This window comes from Taurulus bubalis, assembly GCF_910589615.1.
Source record: "Taurulus bubalis genome assembly, chromosome: 11".
NCBI lineage: Eukaryota > Metazoa > Chordata > Actinopteri > Perciformes > Cottidae > Taurulus > Taurulus bubalis.
Genome location: NC_136599.1, coordinates 4323971 through 4348929, shown reverse-complemented (window position 1 = coordinate 4348929; position 24959 = coordinate 4323971). Strand labels below are relative to the sequence as shown.

The 24959-nt window shown below is 43.4% G+C and overlaps 4 protein-coding genes across 5 annotated transcripts; 2 read left to right on the top strand and 2 right to left on the bottom strand.

The window, feature by feature from the left end:
- Positions 1-1594: 1594 nt before the first annotated feature.
- Positions 1595-6629, top strand: LOC306743528 (ceramide synthase 5-like; the record flags this gene model as incomplete). Its single annotated transcript, XM_079226047.1, has 10 exons — positions 1595-1833; positions 3087-3189; positions 3301-3431; positions 3518-3575; positions 4261-4311; positions 4452-4544; positions 4807-4935; positions 5498-5604; positions 5760-5916; positions 6486-6629. The coding sequence occupies exons 1-10, from the start codon at positions 1658-1660 to the stop codon at positions 6627-6629; spliced, it is 1149 nt and encodes a 382-aa protein (XP_079082173.1). The 5' UTR covers positions 1595-1657.
- Positions 6630-7512: 883 nt separating this feature from the next.
- Positions 7513-12873, bottom strand: LOC306743522 (NACHT, LRR and PYD domains-containing protein 12; the record flags this gene model as incomplete). The annotated part of the gene is made up of 8 exons (XM_079226041.1): positions 7513-7646; positions 7733-7900; positions 8769-8942; positions 9026-9199; positions 9866-10039; positions 10119-10292; positions 10376-10537; positions 11312-12873. 8 exons carry the CDS (start codon positions 12871-12873, stop codon positions 7577-7579), a joined length of 2658 nt encoding a protein of 885 aa, XP_079082167.1. The 3' UTR covers positions 7513-7576.
- Positions 12874-14077: 1204 nt separating this feature from the next.
- Positions 14078-18195, bottom strand: LOC306743527 (intermediate filament protein ON3-like). 2 transcript variants are annotated; one of them, XM_079226046.1, is made up of 9 exons: positions 17913-18195; positions 16787-16995; positions 16646-16706; positions 16222-16317; positions 15956-16120; positions 15700-15825; positions 14984-15204; positions 14463-14509; positions 14078-14366 (listed from the first exon to the last, which is right to left on the bottom strand). In XM_079226046.1, exons 1-9 carry the CDS (start codon positions 18186-18188, stop codon positions 14284-14286), a joined length of 1284 nt encoding a protein of 427 aa, XP_079082172.1. In that variant the 5' UTR covers positions 18189-18195; the 3' UTR covers positions 14078-14283. The 2 variants fall into 2 exon arrangements, 1 of the variants encoding a protein (XP_079082172.1); XR_013771086.1 differs by having other exon boundaries at positions 14337-14366; positions 14911-15204.
- LOC306743529 (deoxyribonuclease-1-like) lies at positions 18058-24461 on the top strand. The gene is made up of 11 exons (XM_079226048.1): positions 18058-18189; positions 19499-19579; positions 19662-19745; positions 20007-20095; positions 20179-20265; positions 20347-20459; positions 20668-20780; positions 22852-23009; positions 23131-23227; positions 23321-23417; positions 24279-24461. The coding sequence occupies exons 3-11, from the start codon at positions 19665-19667 to the stop codon at positions 24398-24400; spliced, it is 957 nt and encodes a 318-aa protein (XP_079082174.1). The 5' UTR covers positions 18058-18189; positions 19499-19579; positions 19662-19664; the 3' UTR covers positions 24401-24461.
- The last annotated feature ends 498 nt before the right edge of the window (positions 24462-24959 follow it).

Here is a 24959-nt window from a genome sequence, read left to right as displayed (position 1 = left end):
TGCTCTCTGATCACACGCTTCAAATTCCAAGGATGTTGTCCCACATGCTATTTATCACATCTAACATTTAACAGCACCCTGGACTCGTACCAAATGCAATAAAGCAATCTGCTTGTGGCCTCAGCATTAAATCTGTCCTGATATTGTTGAATACATCCTATCAAAGGCGCCTAGTAGTTGTGATGAATGGAAGTAGTCTACACTCCTGAGTTTAATGCTGCTTTTGTGAGGGTTATAACTGTCAGGTTTTATATGAAAGCGTTTTAGAGAGGTGTTGATTACTCTTTATGGCCATTTTAGAAGATTAAAACCTCGATAAAAAAGGATTGATTTATTGCAGGGCTCTTTGATTAGACTCTATCCATGCAACGCTATATGGCCGGCTATGGAAATATTATTTTTAAGATAATTAAGTTCACATTCAAGTCATTTTTGTGATGTTGATCTACTGGAAATGCGAGTTGCTCTTAATTTAAGCAAGTTTTATACTCAACTGATTAATAAGTTTTAGTTTGTTTTTTTACCCGTCATGGTACATAACATACACTAAACAAACTTAGTCAACTAGTGTTATAATCTTAATAAAGTTAGATGCTAATCTTAAGTTAGCTACTGAACATTAGCTAAATAATGTTGGCTAACTGGATGTAGCTAGCTGATAGCTAGATAACTAACCTAGCTAGCTGTTAGCTAGTTGTTCTGATTGCTAGCTGATATTCACTTCCTTAATATTAAGTCACAGGATTAAATGTGTCCAAACATTGGTTTTATACATTTAAACTGTCATAGTTTACCACCAAACAACTCCAACATATATTTACATTACTCTTAATTGCCTGTGATGATGACCAACTTATCCTGAACTAGTGAAACTTAGAGCTAATTGCATCTTATATTAGCTTAAGTTAATTGTAGCTTGTAGTTGAGCTAAGCTAGTTAAATAATGGCATCTTACCGGATGTAGCTAACTGATAGGAGTTAGTTGATATGATTAACTGATATTTAACCCTTATTTAATATTAAGCAACAGGGTTAAATGTGTCCAAACATTTGTTTTCATATATTTAAACTGTAACTCACCACCAAACAACTCCAACATATAGCTAGGTGACTGTTAATTGCCTGCAATGATGGCTAACTTCTCTTAAAACTACTCAAATCTAGAGCTAACTAACTGCAAAAGTCATCCAGGTGTCATCTGATATTATCTCACATTAATGTTAAATTACCACCACACTCCTTCTTGTCACGGCAAAATATCACGTTGAAGAGAAAAAGACCTCGAAAAACAGCGTGTTCATCCTGCACGTGGAAAACATCTTTGATAAAAAGAAAAAGAAGAAGAAGGAGGAGAAGAAGAAGGAGGAGAAGAAGAAGAAAGAAGAAGAAGAAGTTGCCTCATCAGGTGGGTGTCGCCCTTCAGGCTGAGCGTTACGTGTCGAGCTGAACCAGAAGTGAGGCTCTTCTCTCGGTGGAAACATCTCCACCGAGCGGGTAGTTTCCGTTACTTGACTGCAGCCACCAGATGTGCGACTAGAGGCTACTTTGTTGCTGTTTACCTTCTTTTCGCTTTTCCTCTTTGTTTGATCTCGAGCGGCTTTTTTTGTTTTGTGTGTGTGTGCTTTTTTGTGTTGTTGTTGCTGCTTTCTGCACCCCGATGACTTCCTCTATCTCAGACTGGATTTGGAGTGAGAGATTTTGGCTTCCAGAAAATGTTACATGGGCGGATCTGGAGCACCCACCACCTGGCGTGGAGTATCCCCGGATCAGACACCTACTCTACGCGCTGCCGCTGGCCGTCATCGTGTTCCTGCTCCGGCTGCTGTTTGAAAGGTACGCTTCTCCTCTTTTTTTTTTTATCTGTGGATTTGGGTTTCTTCTTTCTTTCTTTTTTTTGGGGTGACGCTTTTTTTTTTTTTTACTTCATTTTGGATGTGTGCTCCGTGCGCGTGCACAGTTGGAGGGCTTCAGCATATGTGGCAACTGTTGCTCCCACACACACACGCGAAAAAGTGGAAAAACCGCTACCAAACCCTTCGCAATAAGCCGAATAGGTGACTCATACTTTATGCACGCAAACTCTCCTGACACTAAAGAAGAACCGACTCTCTGGAGGCTTCAACAACACCAAAAAAAACTAAAACTTGAGCTGTTGCAAGTTTAATAAATAACATTAGTTGCATTTTAACAAATTGACTGCATAGACGGGACTGTATCTGCTCCTTTCCCCTCCACGTGACTTCATAATTATTGGCTTATTCTCTCCTGGTTGTTGGTTTTTGCCTTCGCCTCTTATTCACAGTGTCAGCATTCCTTTGAGGTGATGACTCACGGGCCTGAAACACATGTTTACCTTGCTCGGTGAGATAGTTTGGGCTGTGATAACAATTCAAACATATGCTCCCCTTACATCCCCGATGCGGTGCCATTGATCCTGTGATCACTGGTAACTGAGCCTGGGTTATGTGCTTTTATTTTTTTAAACAAAAACATATCTGTATTCCTAAATCCAAAAATCACACCAAAGTGCAGCTAAAGTAGGGGTGTGTGTGCGTGTGCGTGTGTGTGTGTGCGTGTGTGTGTGTGCGTGTGTGTGTGTGCGGCCCTCCTTAACACTCCAATGAAAGGGCCCCAAAAAGCTCAGTCTGCACTTCGCTTCCATGTTAGGTTGTTTTTTTGCCAGATTAGTCGTGTGTTGTGCTATTTTAAAAGACGAAAATGACATTTTCTGGGCATGTGACACACATCAGTGTTGTGGTTCAAGCCCCCTCTCCCTCCATCCCATCCCAGATCCTCACATGACAGAGGTCATCCCGCTCGGTTTAGGCGAGGTGCCACATTCCCCAGGGTCCCCTCCCAGCGCTTGTCTTAGACTCCCTCCCCCTCTAAGACTAAGTCAAACATTACTTTGTGTGAGAAAACTGCACAGTCGACAGACCGCGTCAATGAAGGAGGCCACATGTAAACTGCAACATGTCTAACTTATCTCCCTGACTCTCTCCATGTCTGTCTCTCTGCATACCTCATCACATCTGTGTCCCCTCTCTCTCCCCCTCCCTCTCTTTTTGCTGCCTCTGTGTAAACAGGCTGGTGGCCAAGCCCTGTGCCCACATACTTCAGATTCAGGCCGGAGTGCCTCGGCAAGCTCAGCCCAATGCCGTCCTGGAGAAAGCGTATCAGTCCAAAACGGTACACGTTTACATCCAAATGTTGCTCGACGCGCCCGGAAGACTTCCGACGCCGACGCCGGCGTAGTGATGCGTTCAGTGACTATAGTTCCTCTCTCGTTGTCCTCCTCAGAGTCCGGACACGAGGCAACTGGAGGGACTCTGCAAGCAGCTGGACTGGGATGAACGGAAAATACAGAGGTGGTTCCGGGTCCGACGGAACCAGGACAAGCCCGGCGTGCAGAAGAAGTTCTGCGAGAGCATGTGAGTGGTGTCGGCCTCGTGGACGTTAGATTTCCTGCAGACTTTAAGAAGAGAACAAGTTGCAAGTTCTTTTTCTGTCGCCTCAGGTGGCGACTAACCTTCTACCTGGGGATCTTCATCTACGGCGTCCGACATTTGTGGGTGGTGAGTCGCGTTTCATCATAGTAATAACAACTTTATTTAAATGCCACCTTTTCAAACACAATGTTACAAAGTTCTTTGGAAAGGAAACATGATTTAAAGTGATCAAGATGAGGATATAAGGTAGATGAAGTTATTAAAATAGTATATATATACCAACAGTTTAGAAATAGTGGATTAAATCACATTGAGTCTGAGGAAGAGATTTAAAGGAAGACATTAATTCTGTTGCATACCAATAATAACTATAATAGAGACAATAATATAACATCTGGGAAGATAAAGAGAATAAAAAAGAAGATGCTGTTGCATTGAAGTGTTTCATAACAATAATTGTATTCATACAGCGCCTTTTACTGTCTTTAATGTCTTTTTTAAATCTTTTTCTATTTATCTTCTTTACTGTATATTGTGTATAAGTTAGAGGAGCAAAGTGAAACCGGAGTCAAATTCCATGTATGTGCAAACTTACATGGCCATTAAAGCTGATTCTGATTTTAAGAAACAACGTTGAAAAAAGTGATTTAAGATGAAGATGTAAGCAGAATAAAATCATAAAAACGGAGAAAACGATGGTAAATAAAAGCCATTCGATAGCAGTGAGTCGAGGCTCCACAGCTTCAGCTTTTTAGAGCCTGCTGTGTATGTTTGAAGTAATAATATGAACATTTCATCCGTTTCTGTCAAGTCGCCGTGGACGTGGGACACCAGACTGTGTTGGGACAACTACCCTTTCCAGGTGAATAGTAGTTTACATTCACGAATTGCATTTTCCATCATATCCATCTGCTTGTTTATTCCGATCTGCTCAGCAGCAGCAGCGTCGTCGTCCCCGTGTTTGTTTAGAGGTGTTTTTGTTTCCATGTTCCCCTCCAACAGCATCAGAGCCCAGAGCAGTTCATCCACTACGCGGCCGAGCTCTCCTTCTACTGGTCTCTGATGTTTTCCCAGTTCATAGACGTGAAGCGCAAGGTGAGTAAACAGCGCCGCGACCTTTTTTCTGAATCTGGGCGTCGGAACGCCGGCGTTTCAGAATCATCGTAGCGCTCAGAACGGGTTGGACTCAGCCCGTCATCCCGGTGTTTACACAAGTCTTTCAGTTGGTGACACGAGGGGACTGATCTCACCGCCTTCATCTCATTGTTCACGTTTAGCTGCAGGCGTTTTTTCACCTCTGCTCTGTCGCCCCTCCCTCCCTCTCTCTCTCTCTCTCTCCTCGCCCCACCGACGACAGGACTTCGTCATCATGCTGGTCCACCACCTGGCCACCATATTCCTCATCACGGCGTCCTACGCCAACAACATGCTGCGGGCCGGCTCTCTGGTCATGTGCGTGCACGACGCCTCCGACGTCTTCCTCGAGGTGAAGGACTCTTCATGTTATGAACACAATGCCAAAGAAAGGAAGCTAACAGTCAGTCGAACATGTAAAAAGCTCAAAAGAGGATGAAAGTCTGTGCAGCGCGGTGATACCCGCTGTGTAGCGGAGCGACCTGCACGACCTGTCTGACGTCAAAGTCTTATTAGCACCACAATGACGCATCTCTCTGGAATGCAGCGGAACCAGTTGTGGGTTTTCCTCGCCCAAATGCAGACTTGGACGAGTAGAATGATTTATTATCGACTCATCTGCTCGTTGATTTGATCGACAGATCTGGAAATAATGGCATGAAAGACGCACCACTTTAAATCTTTTGTTCACCAGAGATGTGTTCTTAGATTTCTTTGGAAATCACCCAGCATGAAAAAAAGCATTAAGAACAACTCGAGAGATCTAATCCACTAAAAATACAAAAAAAGTAGTTGTAAAAGCAGAATAGAGCTACTTTTTTTTTTTTTTTTCTCCAGTGACCCACTTCCTGGAAATACTTGTCTTGTGATATTTTAATACCGCGAATCATCTAATTCCTTATTTACCCCTCCAGGCTGCCAAGATGGCCAACTACGCCAAGTACCAGAGGCTGTGCGACGGCCTGTTCGTGGTGTTCAGCGTGAGCTTCTTCATCACCCGACTCGTCATCTACCCTTTCTGGTGAGTCAAATGAGCTCCTATTTACTAATCAAATGTCTTTTGCCGACTTGTCGCATGTTTTGACAATCGGACGCCATTTTCATCATTTAAATCTGTGTCTAAAATAATACGAGAGCTCCGTTGACGTCCGTGTGTGTGTTGTGTGTGTGTTGCAGGGTCGTTTACACCGTCCTGGTGGAGAGCTGGGAGATCGTGGGGCCGTACCAGTCCTGGTGGTTGCTCAACGGGATGCTGCTGGTGCTGCAGACTCTTCACATCATCTGGTTCTACCTCATCGCTCGCATCGCCATCAAAGCCGTATTCAAGGGAAAGGTCAGTGCGGGTTCATTGTGTAGCACAGTTATTATTTTAATACATTATTTCTGAGCCACGCTAGCAGCGACGTCGGGTCAGATTGACGTAGCTCAACAACGATTGGTTGGATTGATATTCAAATTCATGGTCCCCGGCAGTTTGGTGATTCCTCTGGCGCCGCCAGCTTTTGGCTCAACGCAGGTAAAACGCTCCCTGTGGAAAGCAAAAAAGAGGCGGAGCGCATTGACCTCCTGTGACGGATGATTTGGCTTTTCCTCATCAACAATCCGGTCGTAGGCGTCGTCTCTGGAGTGTCAACGAGAAGGAAGTCTCGTCCCCTAGAAATACAACCCAGAGGTGAATCGTCGCCAGGCTGATGTATATGATGGGTTAAAGGAGTCACTAATGGGTGGACTGGACTTCCACTAAACGTACTTTCCCTTCAGCGGAAGATCAGAATTACTCTGCCGATCCTTCGTCTTTCCATCGAGCGCGATCATCAGCATCCAATCCTTTGGTTCATCACTAAATACTTCAAACTACTTTGTATTCCAGTCGATGGTAAACGTGTGCATTTCCTCGTGCAGGTGGCGAAAGACAGCCGCAGCGACATCGAGAGCAGCTCGGACGAGGAGATTTATTCCAGCTCCGGCAAAGATCCCGGTCAGGCCCTCAAACCGAAGGACGTCGGTCACACCGGCAGCCTGAACGGAGAAGCTCACGACCACTGAGCGCCGCGAAGGAGGGGGTGTGGCTTTCACTCACCTGCTGCGTGCCCGTCCCCCGTGTGTGACCCACCTCGTCACTTTGACCTCCTGGAAAACGACACGCACCCAAAAAAAAAAAGATTCGCTGAGTCGTGGAAACGGAGCGTGGACTTAGATACACGGGGGACGTCCCTCTGTGTGGAATAAAGACCGTCTTATGAGGCGGGTTTACACTGTGTGAGGTTTACACCGGCTTTGTGCTTACAGGAGTAGAGATGTGTGTGTGTGTGTGTGTGTGTGTGTGTGTGTGTGTGTGTGTGTGTGTGTGTGTGTGTGTGTGTGTGTGTGTGTGTGTGTGTGTGTGTGTGTGTGTGTGTGTGTGTGTGTGACGTTAGAAACGGAGCACTGCTATTGTCAAGAACGCATTTTCTACATGTAAATACATTTTATTTGTGAAATTGGTAATATATTTACAGCTGTACAACAAAATCACTGCGATCTGCCTTGAAGCCGCTTACTGTCCCGTAAGCAGACCATCTCTTAAGATGCCAAAGATTTCTTAACAAAACATTATTTAGTACCAAATTCAGCAATGAATTGTGAAGGATTTTTTATTATTATTGACACGACAATTATTTTAATCATCGGTTAATCTGCCTGATTTATTTGTGGTTTGATCTGGAAAATGAAGCAAAATAGAAGTGCAGTTTCTTCAAGGTAAACTTGTTGTCAGATAAACAATCCAAACTTCAAAAGATTTAAAGATATATTTTGACATAATGTCAAGAAAAGCAAAAGAAAACTTCACGTTTGAGAAGCTGGAATCAGTGAATGTGTTATTTTTTTCCTGAAAATATGATAAAAATAAGTATTTTGATGATGAATTGTTTATTTTCCTTCTTCTGTTGAGTTCATTTCATCTTAAAACGATTAAATAAAGAAGTGAGCAGTCTGAGACTAATCCGTCTTCTTCAGTAATTAATTTTTTCACACTCGTCCATTATCTCAAAGACGTCCTCGCTGAAGTCGTTGTACCTCAGGCTGAAAGAGACAAAAGCAGCAGTTAGCCGGAGGAAAGGCGTTTATTTTTTTAAACGTTGCGCTGAAGATGGAGGAGTCCGGCTCACCACAGCTCCAGCAAGTGGTCGCTGTCCTGCGCGGCGTGGACGAGGGCCGGGACGGAGGCGTCCGTCAGGCCGTTGTTCCTCAGCTCCAGGCTCTTCAGGGTCCTGCTGGCTCTCAGGGCGCCGCACAAGTCCTGAACGCAGGCGTCCGTCAAACCGGTCATCTCCACGCTGCCGAGAAAGATAGAAAACTGTAAACCATAGCTTGTTTCATGAAGAAAAAAAGAATCCCCAAACTGCTGAATTTTGATGATGTATTGAACATCATAAGTAATACACAAGTGAAATATATGGTTTGGTACATGAGAAAATTCAAATGTCACGCAAATTTTTTTGTCCTCGCCTGAATGTTCTCTGTTCTAAACCCTCTCTAACTTTGTTCTGCTTCACTTTATCAAAGTCAACCTTTGCAGAGAGAATGTTCACATATGAGCTATGATTTGGGTTAGAGAATGTTCACATATTGAGCTATGATTTGGGTTAGAGAATGTTCACATATTGAGCTATGATTTGGGTTAGAGAATGTTCACATATTGAGCTATGATTTGGGTTAGAGAATGTTCACATATGAGCTATGATTTGGGTTAGAGAATGTTCACATATTGAGCTATGATTTGGGTTAGAGAATGTTCACATATTGAGCTATGATTTGGGTTAGAGAATGTTCACATATTGAGCTATGATTTGGGTTAGAGAATGTTCACATATTGAGCTATGATTTGGGCTAGAGTTGGACCTTACAGCTGCATCATTTCAAAGAAATAATCATCCTGAAAGTGATTTTTTTCTAAGCGGACCTGAAACCTTTTTTTTCTTTCTATGTGTCATCTTCATTTACTCTTAACCAGTAACATATAGACTGATATTTACACATCTGAACAACATATCACATGTGTACCTTTTATTATAACACCCAAATTATTCAAATAGCCCTAGTAGTTGCAGAGATACACTCTTTTTAGTTTGGGGATGACATTTTCGAGGAAACGGCCTAAAAATAGGTTGGTTTTAAACAAGGAGTAACATTTTGTCGACTCACTCCAGCTCCTCCAGCAGACAGCTTGGATGCTTGACAGCGTCCCAGAGGTGTTTCACGCCTTGGTCCCCCACTGCATTTAAACCGACCCTCAGGGACTTCAGTCGAGAGGAGCCGCCTCTCAGCACCGCGCTCAGCTCCTCGAACACCGGCCGCGTTAACTCGCACCGCTGGAAGCTGCAGAGCAGAGCACAGCATCCCCTGAAAGGTGGTCCCTCTAATCGCTGGAGAGGAGCGTCGCAAAGGAGCCCTACTCCTACCTGAGCTTCTCCATTGGGCATCCAGGTCGACGCAGCGCTCGGCAGAGCAGCAGCGCCCCCTCCTGGTGCAGGTCGTTCACCGACAGGTCGAGCTCGGACAGGAAGCAGTGCTCCGACATCAAGGCCTCCGAGATACCGGGACAGCATGCGCCCGTCACCTCGCAGTCAAATAAACTGAAGTAAAAAGATGAACAAAAAAAGTGTAATTTATCACACATTGAGTGTTCAAAGGCACAGTGTGTAGGATTTTAAGGGGAACTATTGGCAGGAATCAAATATATTATTAACAATCAGGTGAAACTGAGAATAGTGTCTAGCTAAATCAGAATGAGCCTTTTATATCTACATAATAGGGCTTGGCGATAATTCAATATGATAATATATCGTCTTTAAAAATAGAATCAAACTTACTCCACTAACTCCAATTTATCCGAAGAATCTGATTGTTTTGCACCAAAGTTCTTCGTGACATTTATACATGTATATCGTTATCGAGATATTGAATTAACTATATTGAAGATTTTGGCCGTTATCGCCCAGCGCGAGAGGGTCCTCTTCAAGAAGCCTGCCATGTTTCCACTGGTAACCGCGTGTTTAACGTCACATTGCTATGAATTGTGGGTAATTCCCTCGGGCAAAGTCTGCATCTAATGCCGACTTCTGGAAAAGGTTCATAAAAAGGGCTCAAAATGTCTGCCAGAGACTCGCACACTTACGCTTACTACATTATGCAGCGAATCCACACACTGTGCCTTTAAGTAACATAATAAGACAAGGGTTATTTTTGAGTGTCCTTTTTTTGTTGCGTTAGTTTTATCGTCTCGTTGCAACATGGCTTACCTGAGGCTCCGCAGTTTGCAGAGCGGGTTCTGCAGGGACCTGCACAGCGCCTCCACTCCCCGCTCACCAATCACGTTGCTCGCCAGTTCCACTTTTCTCAACTCCGAGTGGCCCGAACACAGAGCCGCCGACAGAGCCTCCATGGAGGCGCCAGTCAAGTCACAGGTGTGCAGCCTTTAAATAAACAAATATACAAATAAGTAGACAAACAAGACTTGTAATACTAATATTCTGCCCAGCATAAAGTACATACAGGAGCTCCTGGAGTTTGCAGAGAGGACTTTCCAGCCCTTTGCACAGCTTCATGAAGCCCTGGTCCCCGATCTTATTGAACCCTACTTCCAACAAACACAGCTGAGGGGCGCCGGAGGTCAAGAGAGACGCCAGAGCTCCACCGCTCGCCTCGGTCAGTCCGCACACTCGAAGTCTGCAGCCAACACAAAGCATCAAAGGGGTTTGTTAACGTCTAGTTGACATGAAGGAACATTTAAAAAGAAAACCTTATTTTACTTTAGAGTGCGCAGCTTGCAGTTTCTGAGTCCAGCGCAGAAGATTTTGAACTTCTCATCTCCGAGGCGGTTTTGGGAGAGGTCCAGCTCCTCGGTGAGTCCTCCGCTGAGGGCCGAGGCCAGATGGGGGGCGGCGGCAGAACTGAAGGAGCCGCTATTCAAGCTGAGGACACAGACGCTACATTTACTTTAGCTGACGCTTTTATCCAAAGCGACTTACGTTTTTTCTATCCACCGTAGACACAGAAACAGGGAGCACCCTGGAGACAATTTTGGCTCTAGACCTTTTTTTCTTTCCCCTGTGTTTGAGTCGTCGTAGGAACCCCGAATGAATTCCAATACTTGTGTTTATTGTATGTATTTGTTCAGAAAAAAATCACTTTTAAAAGATATTTTGATCATAACTATGAACAAAATGCCTCCTTGAGCGGTCACCGAGTTTTTAGAAATGTATGATGGTGCCCTAACAACAGCCCACATACTAATAAGACACCTTTTTGGAAAGATTAGGAAATCATAGTAGAACACAGCATTTGGGTGTTCAAAGGAGTTTCAGTCAAAAAACTGTGTCGTTCGGTTCAAAAATGGAGTTTACGTAAATACTTAAACTTAACGGTTACTTTAATTATGTTTTACACCAGGTGTATCTTCTCACAAGGGTTGTGCAATTTAAATGAATTTAAACAACCATGTGGTTCCGGAGATAATATGTTGTTGTTTTTTGTCTGATAATAGGCACAGGGGGATTTTCGCACCCTGTTTAAAGGGCTAAGTGTCTTCCTCAAGGACACATCGACATGGACTAGCGGAGCCGGGGCGCGAACCACCAATCCTCTGATTGAAAGACGGGCATGCTAACCACTGCGCCACAGATGACGCAATCTCACAAACGGCGGCGTGCTGAACTCGTGAAATGACGATCGATGCGTGAACTCACTTGATCTCGCGCGACAAGCGCATCGTGGGCGCCAGCGTCTCTGCTTGGGCCTCCGTCAGGTTACGCGTGTTGTACAGATTCAACAGCTGCATCCCGCCGAGGCGAGTGACCACGTAGTTCAGGGCGGCGCAGTCCCGGAGGCTGAGGTCTCCGTAGCTGACGCCGAGTCGCGCCTCGTTGTCGACGACCTCTTTCACCAAACTCTCGTCTTGAGCTTGAAGGAGCAGGTGGAAGCAGCGGAGGTGTCGGTCCTTGTAGCATCCCTTCAGCGCCTCCTGCGAGCTGCTCTTGAACCAGCGGTTGAAGTCCGCGACCCGATCGGGGTTCAGCTCCCCCAGAAGGGTCTCCAGCAGCCGGCGCTGAAGCGGCGCCGAGAGCCCAGACAGGAAGACGTCCAGAAACTCGGCGCGGCCTTTGTGCTTCTCCAACGTCTCCTCCGCGCCCTCGGGCGTCGACGAGCCCGACAGGAAGGCCGCGGCCAAGACGAACTCCTGCATCAGTCGGGAGCGGAAGGAGAAAACGCGGTCACCGTCTACTCGCAGGAAACCGCCGACCGAGGTGAGAAACGGTCGAAAGCCAAAGGAATCCATCTCCTCTTTGGTGCAACTCGAATTCTGGCCGACGAGGCAATGAGACGCCATCTTGCCGAGGGCCGAGACCAGCTCTCCGCCGAAGCCCTCGTCCAGGCGGAGCGTCCGAATCAGGCGGACCAGGACGTCTGCGTACAGCTGGGTGAGCGTCTCGGGAAGCTGGGCTCCGGCGTCCATCAGAGACTTGTAGACGGAACAAACCGTCCAACAAAATCTCGGGGAGGTGCAGAAGTCGTAAAAGCCGAGAGTGCTTTCCATGTGCGCTGTCGCTTTGGCGGCGGCGGCCGGGTCGTCGAGGAAGAACGCCCTGAAGTAGGCCTCTCTCTGCGGCTTCAGAAAGCCCAACGCCTGCACCCGGGCGCCGCTCGGAAACGCCTGACTCTCGGCCGGCCGGGTCGCCGACAAGAAGGCGGCGCCTTTCAGCAGCGACCCCTGAAGCAAGCTGGCCACCAAGCAGGACACGGAGGCCGGCTGTCCGGGGTCAGAGCAGAGCGGGACAGCGACGGAGGGGTCCAAGTGATCCAGATCGTCAAAAACGAACAACACGCCCTCGGGCTTCTGCAGGACTTGGGGCACGGACTCCGGAGGGAGATGGTCGTGATGGCGCAGCATCAGCGTCTCCAGGGAGAGCGTCCCGTCGAGGGAGCTCAACTCCCGGAACCGGAAGTGGAACACAAAGGAGAAGTTCTGAAGGTGCTCCCCTTTGGCCCAGCCCACAACCAGCTTCTCCAGAGCGGTGGTCTTGCCCGACCCCTCGGGGCCGACCAGCACCACGGCTCTGGGTCCGTCGGACAGGGCGGCGTGGACGGCGCCGTCGAGAGAGGCCACGTCGCTGTCTGACCCCTGGGCTCCAGCGGTCAGCGGGGATATGTACTTATTGTTGGTTATCACACTGACAGGCGGCTCTCCTCCAAGAAGGGTCGACGTGCCCTTTGACCTCAGGGTGTGAGTCAGCGCGGCGTCTTTGTCCATGTTGTAAATCACTGGAAAATATAAATCAGTTAGAGGAATTATCTGCAGAAAAACATGTGAGAGCTGTTTAAGTATTCAATATAATAGCTTACAACATGTATAGACGACACTGTAATAAACTGTACTTCCTCACTGTCCTGCCAACAGGTCCTTTAGAGCTAACTTACAGTAACAATGCACATCTGTAATTTGTAAAAAAAACACGGAAGTGGAGGAGTTACCTTGTAGAAACTCCACTGAGACTAAATATCTTTATGAAAAGCAGACAGATATGTTTTAATAGTTGCGGTGACTGCACGCGACCTACCTGCCAATTTAACCGCCGCTCCACAAAACAGGAAGAGGGTGTGTTTCTTTAAGCCCTGCGCGCTGCCTTACAGGAAGTGCCACGAGATGGAACTATTTTAATACGCTCCTAAATTAAACTCAGTGGTTGCAAGTAACTAAGATCAGAAGTATTATATGTATATTTCATTTTTTACTCATGCATTTCAGAGGGAGCGGTTCTGCTTTTTACTCTGCAGTGCATTTGACAGCTTTAGTTACTTTGCAGAACCAGATTATTCATACATGATATATACATGTTGACCTGTTAGTATGGATAAAGCTACCAAGCAGTAGATTACATAGTTACATAGTTAAAGTGACCCCCACCAACAATTGTCAGATCATAATCAAATAATTTTGATGTTAATTTCTAACTTTTTCTTAAAGATACAGTGTGTAGTAGCATTGATTTGGGGGTCTATTGGCAGACAATGTAATATAATATTCACAACTATGTTTTTCTTTTGTGTATAATCACCTGAACATAAGAATGGTTGTGTTTGTATTAGGTTAGAATGATCCCTTCATATCAGCTGCCGTTCCACCACTTCAGAGCAGTTTGTGAGAAAATATATATTATATAATAATAATAATAATAATGGACAACGCCGTGGTAGAGACCTGTCAATCACCTTGTAGAACCGCCCTAAAGGACACCCTGCTCTATGGTCTGTTTAACTCTAAATGGACCATTATTTATTATTATTTATTGTTTATATATTTTAAATGAACATCGTAGTGTATTGAAGAAGGCATAAACTCACGTTTACAATGTTTACTGAGGGAATAAATCAAGAGAGAAGCAGTTAGTTTCTCAAAGTCGCCCCCTGGTGGTCAGTAGAGAGAATGCAGGAAAAAAAGAACACAAACGATCATGCAGCTGTGAACATCTTTATTGTAAACACACCAATGTGATATATATTGGAGGAGAAAAAGATAAACAAACATGCACACGTGGCTCATTGGTGCAGTTGGCTCATTGTAGGTTACAAAGAGGTTAATGTGAAGGTCACAGTTAAATGGTCACAGTTAAATGTTTACAGTTCAATGGTCACAGTGATCCAGCTGGCTAATGTTTCCTCCTCAGTATATCCTGTCATTGGTCTCCACTGTCTTGATGAGAATTGCACTTTGCCGGCGCGGCAGTTGCTTCTTTACTTCGGTGGCTGTTGAGGAGAGAACAGTGAAAATATCACATACACACAATGCAATATCAGGGGTAAAAACTAAACTGTGTTATCTTCAGTTTAAAAGGTACTTACATTTGGTGGCCACTCTTTGGATGTTGACGATAGAGTCCTGTCCAAGTCTGTGAGTGAGAAAGCAGGAAATGCATATAAAATACATAAAACTGTAAGCATTGATGCACTGGCAAAGATAAAGGTTATTAAACTCACAAAAGTCTGTTAGAGGGTATGTTTGTTAGGGCTCAATGTTGCCCCCTTGTGGACGTTTGAGGTATATACACACACATATATATATATATATATATATATATATATATATATATATATATATATATATATATATGTATATATATGTATATATGTATATATATATATATATATATATATGTATATATATGTATATATGTATATATATATATATATATATATAAATATATATATATAAACATGTACATATACAATAACAAATATTATTTTCTTTTAAATTTGGTTTATTTATAGCAAAATGGTTAATTGTATTTACCTGAAAAGTATAAATGACCCTTCAACCAGTGAGTTACAGTATGATTTAGTTGTAATAACTTGACACTGCAGACCTTTCCTCCTCTCCCTCCAGCAGTTTCCTGTAGGTGGAGATCTCGATGTCCAGGGCCAGCTTGAGGTTCATGAGCTCCTGGTAGTCCCTGAGCTGCAGGGCCATGTCCTGCTTGGCCCTCTGCAGAGCCAGCTCCAGGTCCCTGATGCGGGCCTGGGCGTCCTGCACAGCCAGCTCCCCGCGCTGCTCCGCTTGGGATACCTGGCCCTCGAGGTTGGTAGTCTAAAAAATGAATTAATAAAATGATTCAGTTAATTAATTAAATTAAAAATAATACAATATTTAAATAAAATAAATAAAATAGATTTAATTATCCACAAATAAATAAAATAGATTTGATTAATTAGAATAAAATAAATAAAATACAAATAAATTAATTTAATTAATTATAAATAAATAAAATAAATAATACATTTAATTAATTAGAAATAAAATTAAAATAAATACATTTAATTAATTAGAAATAAATAAAATAAAATGGGCATGCTGATGACCCCTTTCAAATAGAGTATTGGAAAAATGTATGAACATGTAAATGTATGAACAGCAATGCACTCTATTGTTCTTAATGTGTTTAACTCTACCCCGAGGAGGAATACTAAGCTTGAAAAGTGTTGCTTTATACTATAGTCTGCTTTTCTGGTTTCAAACCCCCGAGGCCAAACAGCCCAAACTAATCCAGTTGACTTTGACTTTTCCATTCAACATTTCTCTCACCTGAGCTTTCACAGCCTGGATCTCGTTCTGCAGCCGGGCGATCATCCGGTTGAGTTCATATATTTGCCCCTTGGCGCTACGCATCTCCTCGCCATACTGGTCTGCCTCAGCGGCCTTCTGCGCAAACTGGTGCATCAAACCGAAGAAGAAACGTACGAGATCAGTAACCGTCAGGTTTGACCAGGCTGGTTTCTAGTATTCCAGGACTCTCTCATTTCTAATGACATAACCGGCCCCTGGTGCTCCAGTTCTCTACCTTGCTCTTGTGCCAGCTCTCAGTTTCTTCACGGCTTTTAACAGCCATGTCCTCATACTGGGCCTTGACCTCTGACATGACCTGATCCATGTTCAGGCCACGGGAGTTGTCCATCTGCACCACCACAGAAGTCTGCTTCAGGCTCTCCTGCAGCTCACGCAGCTCCTTTTTTAAAACGACAAAACAAACACAGCAACAGTAAGAAGACACACTCCTCACATTCTGTCTGTTTCTGCTCATATCCTCGTACTTTGATGGTGGTTTACCTCGTCATACAGACACTTGTAGAAGTCAAATTCATTGCTGATGAAAGAAACCTGGTCGTCCAGATCCACCTTGGACATGTAGCCGGTGTCCACCTCCTGCAGGCAACAAACAAACAAACAAACAAACAAACTCATCTCAGACACGTGTGTACTTCGTGTTCAAATGTGTGGCCAATAAAATAAAGACTTTTCAAAACATAAAATGCAGCTCAAACTGCTTCACAAGAGAAACAAAGTACTACAATTAAATAATAAGATACAAAGAATATATATATAATAGGTTAAAACTATGAAAATACGTGTAAAATAAGTTTCAAATAAAATAATATAAAAGGTGGCATTTTTTAACAGTCTTGAAGCCCAATAAGAAAAATGAAATGTTTAACTTTAAAGAGATCACATGCATATCTGTCGGCACACATACCTTTTTGAGCGTGACAAAGTTATTCTCCACTTCATTCCTCTTGCTGATCTCCGCCTCAAACCTGAAACAGCCCACGAATATCACATCACATCTCATGACTCGTGCAGGCTCTCTCTCTCTCACGGTTCTCACGGTTCTCACATCGTCTTGTAGTCGCCCACGCTCTTGTGCACGACGCTGTTCTCCGCGTCCAGCCGGTGTTTGTTGCTGTTGATGAAGTCCAGCTGCTTCTGCAGGTCTCCGATGTAGGACTTCAGCATGGGCTCCACGTTGGAGGCGGCGGCCGTCTGCCCCTGCAGCAGCTTCCACTTGGTCTCCAGCATTTTGTTCTGCTGCTCCAGGAATCTGACCTGCAAGAAACCAAACCGAATCAGACGGATAATAAAGTACCCAAAAGCCGTACTTGAGTAAAAGTAAAGATACCTTACTGGAAAATTACTCCAGTAAAAGTAAAAGTCACCTATTAAAATACTACTTGAGTAAAAGTCTTAAAGTATCTGATATTTTCTGTACTTAAGTATCAAAAGTGTTTTTCTGATATAAAATGTACTTAAGTATTGAAAGTAAAAGTACAAGTACATGCTTTTAATAAAAAAGAAAGGGCCAGAATTTTGAGAATTATGAAGTGTATTCTTTTAAGTGCTGTGGCCACCAGGACCAAGGACAAGGAGTTGTGTTGAAAATAACTGGGTTTGCATGTGATCCATCCACATATATTATGTTCAACATAATATATTGTACCTAAGTATACTCTTGCATCTACTATGAACTTAACATCATAAATCCCCACAAAGCAATATGGCACTATGAAGGAGTTGTAACAGTGTGGTTATAAGTATGCTCATTCTGCCGGGTACCGGTCCGTGGGGCCCTTGGTACCGGTCCGTGGGGCCCTTAGTACCGGTCCGTGGGGCCCTTGGTACCGGTCCGTGGGGCCCTTGGTACCGGTCCGTGGGGCCCTTGGTACCGGGCCGCACAGAAAGAATGAATGAAAGATTAAAATTAAATAAATAAAAAATCAAGGCCGGAAAGATGTTTTATTGTGAAAAAGGACCGGATACATCCGTCTGTGGTATCCTCAGACGGAACCTATTGACACATGTCAAGATGTTACGTTACTCTAAAAACGAAACTTAAGTCTGTTTCATTTAAAACCAAGGCAGAGTATCCTGATATCGCCAAAAAAGCAGAGTGGAGACTGGACATAACGCATAAAGGTTTGGGATCGGAGTTATCTGCATGAGTTAACTCAACACCCGCCTCTCACCTTATCAATGAACGAGACAAATCGGTTGTTCAGACCCTTGATCTGCTCTTTCTCCTGGGTGCGGACCACCTGGACGGCGGGGTCGATGTCGATGTTAATCGGGGTCAGCAGGCTCTGGTTGATGGTCACGGCTGTGATGGGCCCCGCCTGATGGGCCCCGTTGCTCATCTCGGGGATGGAGCAGGACTGGTTCACCATGAAGGGGATGAAGGAGGACTGCACGCTGCAGAAGCCTCCCTGTCCCGGGCGTCTGCTTCGCTTGTTCCTCAAACTCATGGTCAGCGGGTGTCTGTGTGAGTGAGTGTGTGAGACTGTGTGTGTGTGTGTGTGTGTGCATCGTCTTATCTTCTGGGTCCTGCTTTATAGGCTGGGTTGGGTGTGGCGCGATAGTGGAGGTATGCGGCTCCCGGGTGAATGCGGGTGAACCGGTCCGGCAGGTGTCCTCCCACCCGCCTCCGCGCGCTCGGCTTCACGGCCGGCGGGCGTGCCGGGTTTTAACAATAGGAGAAAGATCAGAACTGTGATACAGGAAGGCGTCAACCATCACTGATAAGACATTTAAAAAACATCAGGACGAATATTTATGTTGGTTTTATGTCAAAATGAGGTTTTATTATAATGAACCGAGGGTCACAATAGCTGCAAACTCCCTTTGCCGGCTTAGTTTTACTCAACAACTGAGCCAAGATAGTCTATTATTACTGTTTGACATAACTTCAGATCAATTACAGTATCGTTTTCAGTACCAATTCCAAAAGAAATTCCAAAAGCATTTTTTTGTTTCTGACTGTAGGAAAACTACTGAGTGTTATCTCATGAGATCTTTTGATATCTAACATTGTTTGCACAATGTGTCGACTAGATTTAGTGAAATTATGTCTAAACATCTTGGCACAGAAAGCAACATTTTTTTTACTGTTTGTTAATTCTTATTATTAGACAGATATTCTTCATTTTACATTTACATCATACTATTTTAAGTTTGCCCTTAAGCCACGAACAGAAACAAATATTTGGCCATTTCTGCCTATTTTATGTTTACTTACTGACAGACTTTCACACACACCATCATAAGAGAGCATTGTAGTAGAGTTTCTATTTATTTATTTAATGAATTTAGATTTAGCATTAGTAGTTATTGTGAAAGAAAATGCATTTTATACGGCACATGGGTTGTTCCGGGCTGATTTTCTTGCAGTTTATAAAACGACACATTCACTGTTGTTGTTTTTTGTATATATTTCCTATAACATATACCACTACATATAACATATACCAGTTTTGGAAGAGTCTTATTATTCATCACAAATATATTACTGAATGAACGTCCTAAGATTATAAAAAAAAAATATATGCCACACCTGTGAAATATGTGGATGAATAAGATAAAATAAGATAATCCTTTATTAGTCCCTCAGTGGGGAAATTGCGGGAGTGTCAACAATGTTATCATTGTTCCAGCAGACATAATGTTATGTAATATTCTTTGTGCGAGCCGCGCTGTAAATACAAAAAGGAACCGGCTGTCTTCTTTGTGTCAAACTAACTTTGCTGCTTTCTTTTCAAACCGTCTCTCTCTCCTTCAGCCAATCGTCGCCTCGCTCTCAAATAAACACCGACAGAGGAAATAATGCTCTCACACAACCAGGTGTAGTTTAGCCGTCGAGGTGAGTGAGAGAGACGTGAGTGTGTGTGTGTGTGTGTGTGTGTGTGTGATTTGTACACTGATTTGTACTCTTCTCTTCTCAGATAATGAAGATCGCCTCGTTCAACGTGCAGAGGTTTGGGTTGACCAAGGTGTCCGATCCAGATGTCCTGTCAGCTCTGGTTAAGGTAAAAACACACCTGAGCAAATGTTCCACCGCTAAAGATCCAGCAAAGATAAGCGCTGAGTTTTGGAAATGCGTACTTCGACCTTTTTGGGACGCAGCCAAGAAAGGAATAATGAATGAATGATTGCCGGTGTGCCATTTGAAGTGTAAATGATGAGTCCTGGACGATACCAGTGCTATCAGCGGTTTGGATGGAATAAAACAAAAACAAAAAGCATTAAAAAGCTCAAAAGTGTCTTTTTGTTGCTTTTGTGTTCTGCAGATCGTGTCTCGGTACGACATCGTGGTGATTCTGGAGGTGGTGGACGTGAGCGGGGCGTCTGTTCAAACCTTCTTAAAAGAACTAAACAAGTGAGTTTACGTCTCCTTCTTTTTTTCCTGAACGAAGCAAAGCTTTTTGTTGTTGCATTCGTGTATTTATTACATGTTGCCAGAGCCAACGCGGCCCATCACTACGCTCTGCAGCTCAGCAGCCGCCTGGGCAGGAACCGATACAAGGAACAGTTCCTGTTCCTGTACAGGTGAGGTCAAATCCCGCCGCTCTCGCATCGCCGCCATCCAAACATCTAAAAGAACGTCTCCTTTGTCTCGCCCCGGAAAAGAGACGACGTCGTCGACCTGATCGACTGCTACCAGTACGAAGACAACCAGGTGAACGACGTGGACGCTTTCGCCAGAGAGCCGTACGTTCTGCACTTCAAGCCGCGCAACACGGGTCAGCCTGCACCTGTTTTGGGATTTCCGTGTGTGTGTGTGTGTGTCGTGTCCATACAGAGACTTTGTTTTGTTAAGGTGAAGGATTTACTGTGACATGTGACTCAAAAAGGAGCCGGTTCGTCAAGTTAAGTCAGTCGGCGTGGAGATGTGTGGTGATGGTGGTTTTGTGTTGTTGTGTGTTGCTTACAGGCCGCTTCTGTTCGCAGTGCTGAGGGACGTGGTGCTGATCCCGGTCCACGCCACGCCGTGGGACACCGAGAGAGAGCTGGATGAGCTGTACGAGGTCTTCCTGGTGGTCAGAGACAGGTGGAAAACTGATGTGAGTTGCATCGCAGGCTTTGTGTCCCGGGGTCACAGCGGGATCCAAGGAGCCAAGGATCGTTTACTCGCCATTGTGCAACGTCAGTCGTGCACAACGGACCTTAGTTGCAGAACATTTTCGAGGACAAACACAGAAGTGCAATCCTGTAGAGCATGTTACGAATTTGCATCGCAAGGAATGTAAACAGCGGCATTTAAAAACTATTCTCACGGCCGACGCCTTCTTTTTAGGAAGTCGACACGAGGAGAACCTTGTTCATCGACCTGAGTCCCGCCGGAGTCCTGCGATCCAACCGATGATGGATCCAGGTCTCTGTGAAGGGATCAGGTAGTTCTTGGTAAAAGGCAAACACCTGTATTCCTCAACAAATAAAGGCCACAAAAGATGCGTTAACATACTGGAGACCAGAGGTTTTCAAAGTCTGAGACCTGACGCCTTTCTCCCTCTTAGTTCACTTGCTTCGCTCAATTCCTGGATGCCTATTGTGTCATTTTTATGCTATTTTATCCTTCGACACTCAACCATTGAGCCGAGATAGTCTATTATTACTGTTTGGAATAACTTCAGATTACACCAAATACACAAAGAAGGCCTTTCCTCAAGCACGTGTTATTCTCTGACTCTGAGAAAGCTGCTGTCTCTCGGAACCAAATCACACATTTAGGTGATTCTACGTCATCTTTTACATTTCATTTAGCTGATGCTTTCATCCAAAGAGACTTACAATAAGTGCATTCAACCATGAGTACAAACTCAGAACAACAATCAAGAAAGTTAAACTACAAAGTGTAGAAGTTTAGGAGTCAGAGCCATGTAAGTGCTATTAAAGTGCTACTAGTAGCATAACTAAAGTTTTTTTTTCTTCCAAAGCATGCAAGGCTAGTGTGGCCAAACTACACCCCTGTGGGCCAACAGTGACACCCGAAAGTAGACCTTAAGCCCCATGGCAGTTTTTAGGTTTCTGCTCGAAATAGCATACCCAAACTAAAAAGGGTGTATCTCTGCAACCACAATGGCTATTTGAATAATTTTGGTGTTATAATAAAGGCAACCCTTTGGTCAGATGTGTAAATATTAGTATATATGTTGCTGGCTAAGAGTAAATAAAGATTGAAACACAGAACAAATAGAAGTTTCAGGTCCGCCTATAGAAAAAAGCACTTTCAGGATGATTATCTCCTTGAAATGATGCTTCACTAAGCCTGAATCTCTCCCAAATCATAGCACAATATGTGAACAGTCTCTCTGCACTGTTTTCACTTGAACAAGTGAAGCAGAACAAAGTCAGATAAGGTAAAGTACAGAGAGAATTCAGGCGAGGTTTCCAAAATTTGCATTTCGGCACATTTGCGCATATTTTCGCGCATCTGTGACATTTGAATTTTTTCATGTAGCAAACCTTATATTTCACTTTCATATGACTTATGGTGTTAAATAAACTTGTATCAGTGTGGATTTACTGGGGGAAATGCATTTTTTCAACAACAAAAAAATAAAATTTCAAAATTTGCTGACTCAGCGATTTATGTTGCTGTGTTCTTTGGTTCGTATCTCGGTGATGCTTTGCAGCAGAGGGATTTGGTGAATAGATTTGGAATCTGTGTGGAATTGTCTTGCTTTTTGCTATTTGTCTTTTTCTGATAGCATCAAGCTACGGGCTGCTAGTTCCGGAAACATGCAGAGTGGGCTGACTCGTGACAAAATTATAACTATTTTATTTTAATAATTATTTTAGTTGGTGTTTGAGTTGTGTTGAAATGGCTGACTAATTATTGTAGCCCAGGTTCTCTTGTTTAATTTGATGTGTAGCATCAATATATTTGTTCATGATTATTGTAATGTTTTACACAGTTTAATTAAAATCTAAAAAAAGGACCTATATAGGTCCATGCGGGGCTTAAAAGGTTCATTTTAACATTTATAACGGGACTTGTTATGTATCTTACAAGTCACACCAAGTGCGTGGCCTCTAAACTACCTTTGAATGATGTTGCTATGTGGATCTTTCGATTAACTGAGGCCTATAAGAACTTGTATCATCCCTAAAATGTGATCTGATTTCCTCTAGAACATCATAATCCTGGGGGATTTCAATGCCGACGGTGCGTACGTCAACCAAGAGGAGATGAAGGTCATTCGCATTCGCAGCGACAAGAATTTCCACTGGCTGATCGGCGACGACGTCGACACCACGTCCAACACATCAAAGGACCACTCCTACGACCGGCACGTCTGCCTGCGCTGATGCAACCGCATTCATGCAATTCCAGGAGCAGAGGAGTTGTACGCATCGTAATTATGCATACACACACATGTTTATATGAATGAGTGACTTTGTGCACAACAGGATTGTCGTGTACGGAGCAGACGTGCTGGCAGCCTGCGTGCCGAACTCAGCCAAGCCGTTCAACTTCCACGAGGAGTTTTCTATGACGGAGGAAATGGTGAGACTTTTGTGTGTGTGTGTGTGTGTGTGTGTGTGTGTGTGTGTGTGTGTGTGTGGCAACAAAAACTCAGTAGTTGTCATCCTCCTGCAGGCCTTGAGAGTCAGCGACCACTACCCCGTGGAGGTGGAGCTACGCGAAGCTCCTCCCTTCTGGAGATGTGGTGCTGTTGAGGCCCGGCCAGCTTCAGGTAACGGGAGCTGACCTGCTTGTAGTTCTTTGGGTGTTTGAGTGCAAGGTGCACAACTGATGAGAAAGAATACGTGGAATTCAAACTATTTGACCCCACTTCAAGCTTTTACTTATTTAAGTGCACATGCTTTCAACTTTGAACTTGTGATTGACCAACGCCACGGCTGCACAGTCGAGAAATCACTAACAAAGTATTGCAAACCGCTTTAACTACAGTAAGAGATCAGAAACAGACTCTTTTTTTGTGCATTATTTAGCTAAAAAGCATTATTTTATAAAAAATGTGTTTTAAAAAAAGCAACTTATCAAATTTGCAAGAACTATTTTATCCTCTTTTCTTGTTTTCCTGGAACTGGAATTAATTGCGATGCTCCAGCATATTAGCAATTGAGATGCTTTACCACATGAATACGGCAATAGATACATCTAATCATAATGAATTGAAAGCACAAGTGATCCTGATAAAAGGGTTCAAATAGACAAGAAAGGACAAAAGAGAAACAAGAGCATCATTTGTTTGAAGATACTGAGTTGCCTCCCTGCGCCTTTCAATTGGGAAATCATGCAGAATCTATTGTTTATTAGGTTTTATGAGGTCTGTGAAAATATATATAATGCATATAATATATATTTGCAGGTCAAAAGCATTTCACCCCTTAGAAGCTGAATTCAAAATAGCCTGCACATTTATTAGTAAAGAATTATTTAATTGTGGCAGTTATCACACACGGTCCATGATATAAATTATACTAATTAGGCTGTGTGTGTGTGTGTGTGTGTGTGTGTGTGTGTGTGTGTGTGTGTGTGTGTGTGTGTGTGTGTGTGTGTGTGTGTGTGTGTGTGTGTGCTCTACTCACAGAAAGCCTGCAGAGTGATATTTTGGAACTGCAGAGGGAAAATCTCCTGTTGGAGCGAGAAAAACTTCAACTCCAGATCTCCTTGTTGAAACAGCGGTGTGTCACACTCCAACTGAAGAATTAACACGATCTCAAACACAAATGGCTGTTTTGATTTTATATTGCAAACATGTATTAAACATATGGTTTCATACACACATGTTGCCCTTGATTGTGATTTGACCCTGGCATGACATCATTCAGGCTTCTATAGACTCATACTAGTCTGGCCCCACTGAGAGGAATGGAGATGCAGTTTGTCATAGATGAACACGTTTATTATGATATATAAATCTGTAAACTTTAAAAAGAAGGTAAGGTAAGAAGGTATTTCTGATCCAGTCTAAACAAATAAGTACATTTCAAAAGTTTTTTTTTTATTGACAAAATGTAAAATACAAAGAATTCAGGTAAAAATTAGCAGCACATACAGAATATAGGTAGGTAGTATAATACACATAAATATAAATTAGATTGTATATCAATATTACCTATATTTACATAAATATATGTATAATGTAAAATGTAATATATATATACATATTATATATAAATATTAAATACATAAATACATATAAATATTAAATACATAAATAAAAAATATATAAATAAATAATAATAATGAGAATATATAATAATAATAT

Coding starts and splice junctions, on each gene's coding strand:
- LOC306743527 (XM_079226046.1), bottom strand. CDS start 18,188: ATGAGTTTGAGGAACAAGCGAAGCAGACGCCCGGGACAGGGAGGCTTC. Junction 16,318..16,645: donor ACTTTGTCACGCTCAAAAAG/GTATGTGTGCCG, acceptor TGTTGCCTGCAG/GAGGTGGACACCGGCTACAT. Junction 14,367..14,462: donor CCAAAGAGTGGCCACCAAAT/GTAAGTACCTTT, acceptor TCTCCTCAACAG/CCACCGAAGTAAAGAAGCAA.
- LOC306743529 (XM_079226048.1), top strand. CDS start 19,665: ATGAAGATCGCCTCGTTCAACGTGCAGAGGTTTGGGTTGACCAAGGTG. Junction 20,096..20,178: donor TTCTTAAAAGAACTAAACAA/GTGAGTTTACGT, acceptor ACATGTTGCCAG/AGCCAACGCGGCCCATCACT. Junction 23,418..24,278: donor TGAGGCCCGGCCAGCTTCAG/GTAACGGGAGCT, acceptor CTCTACTCACAG/AAAGCCTGCAGAGTGATATT.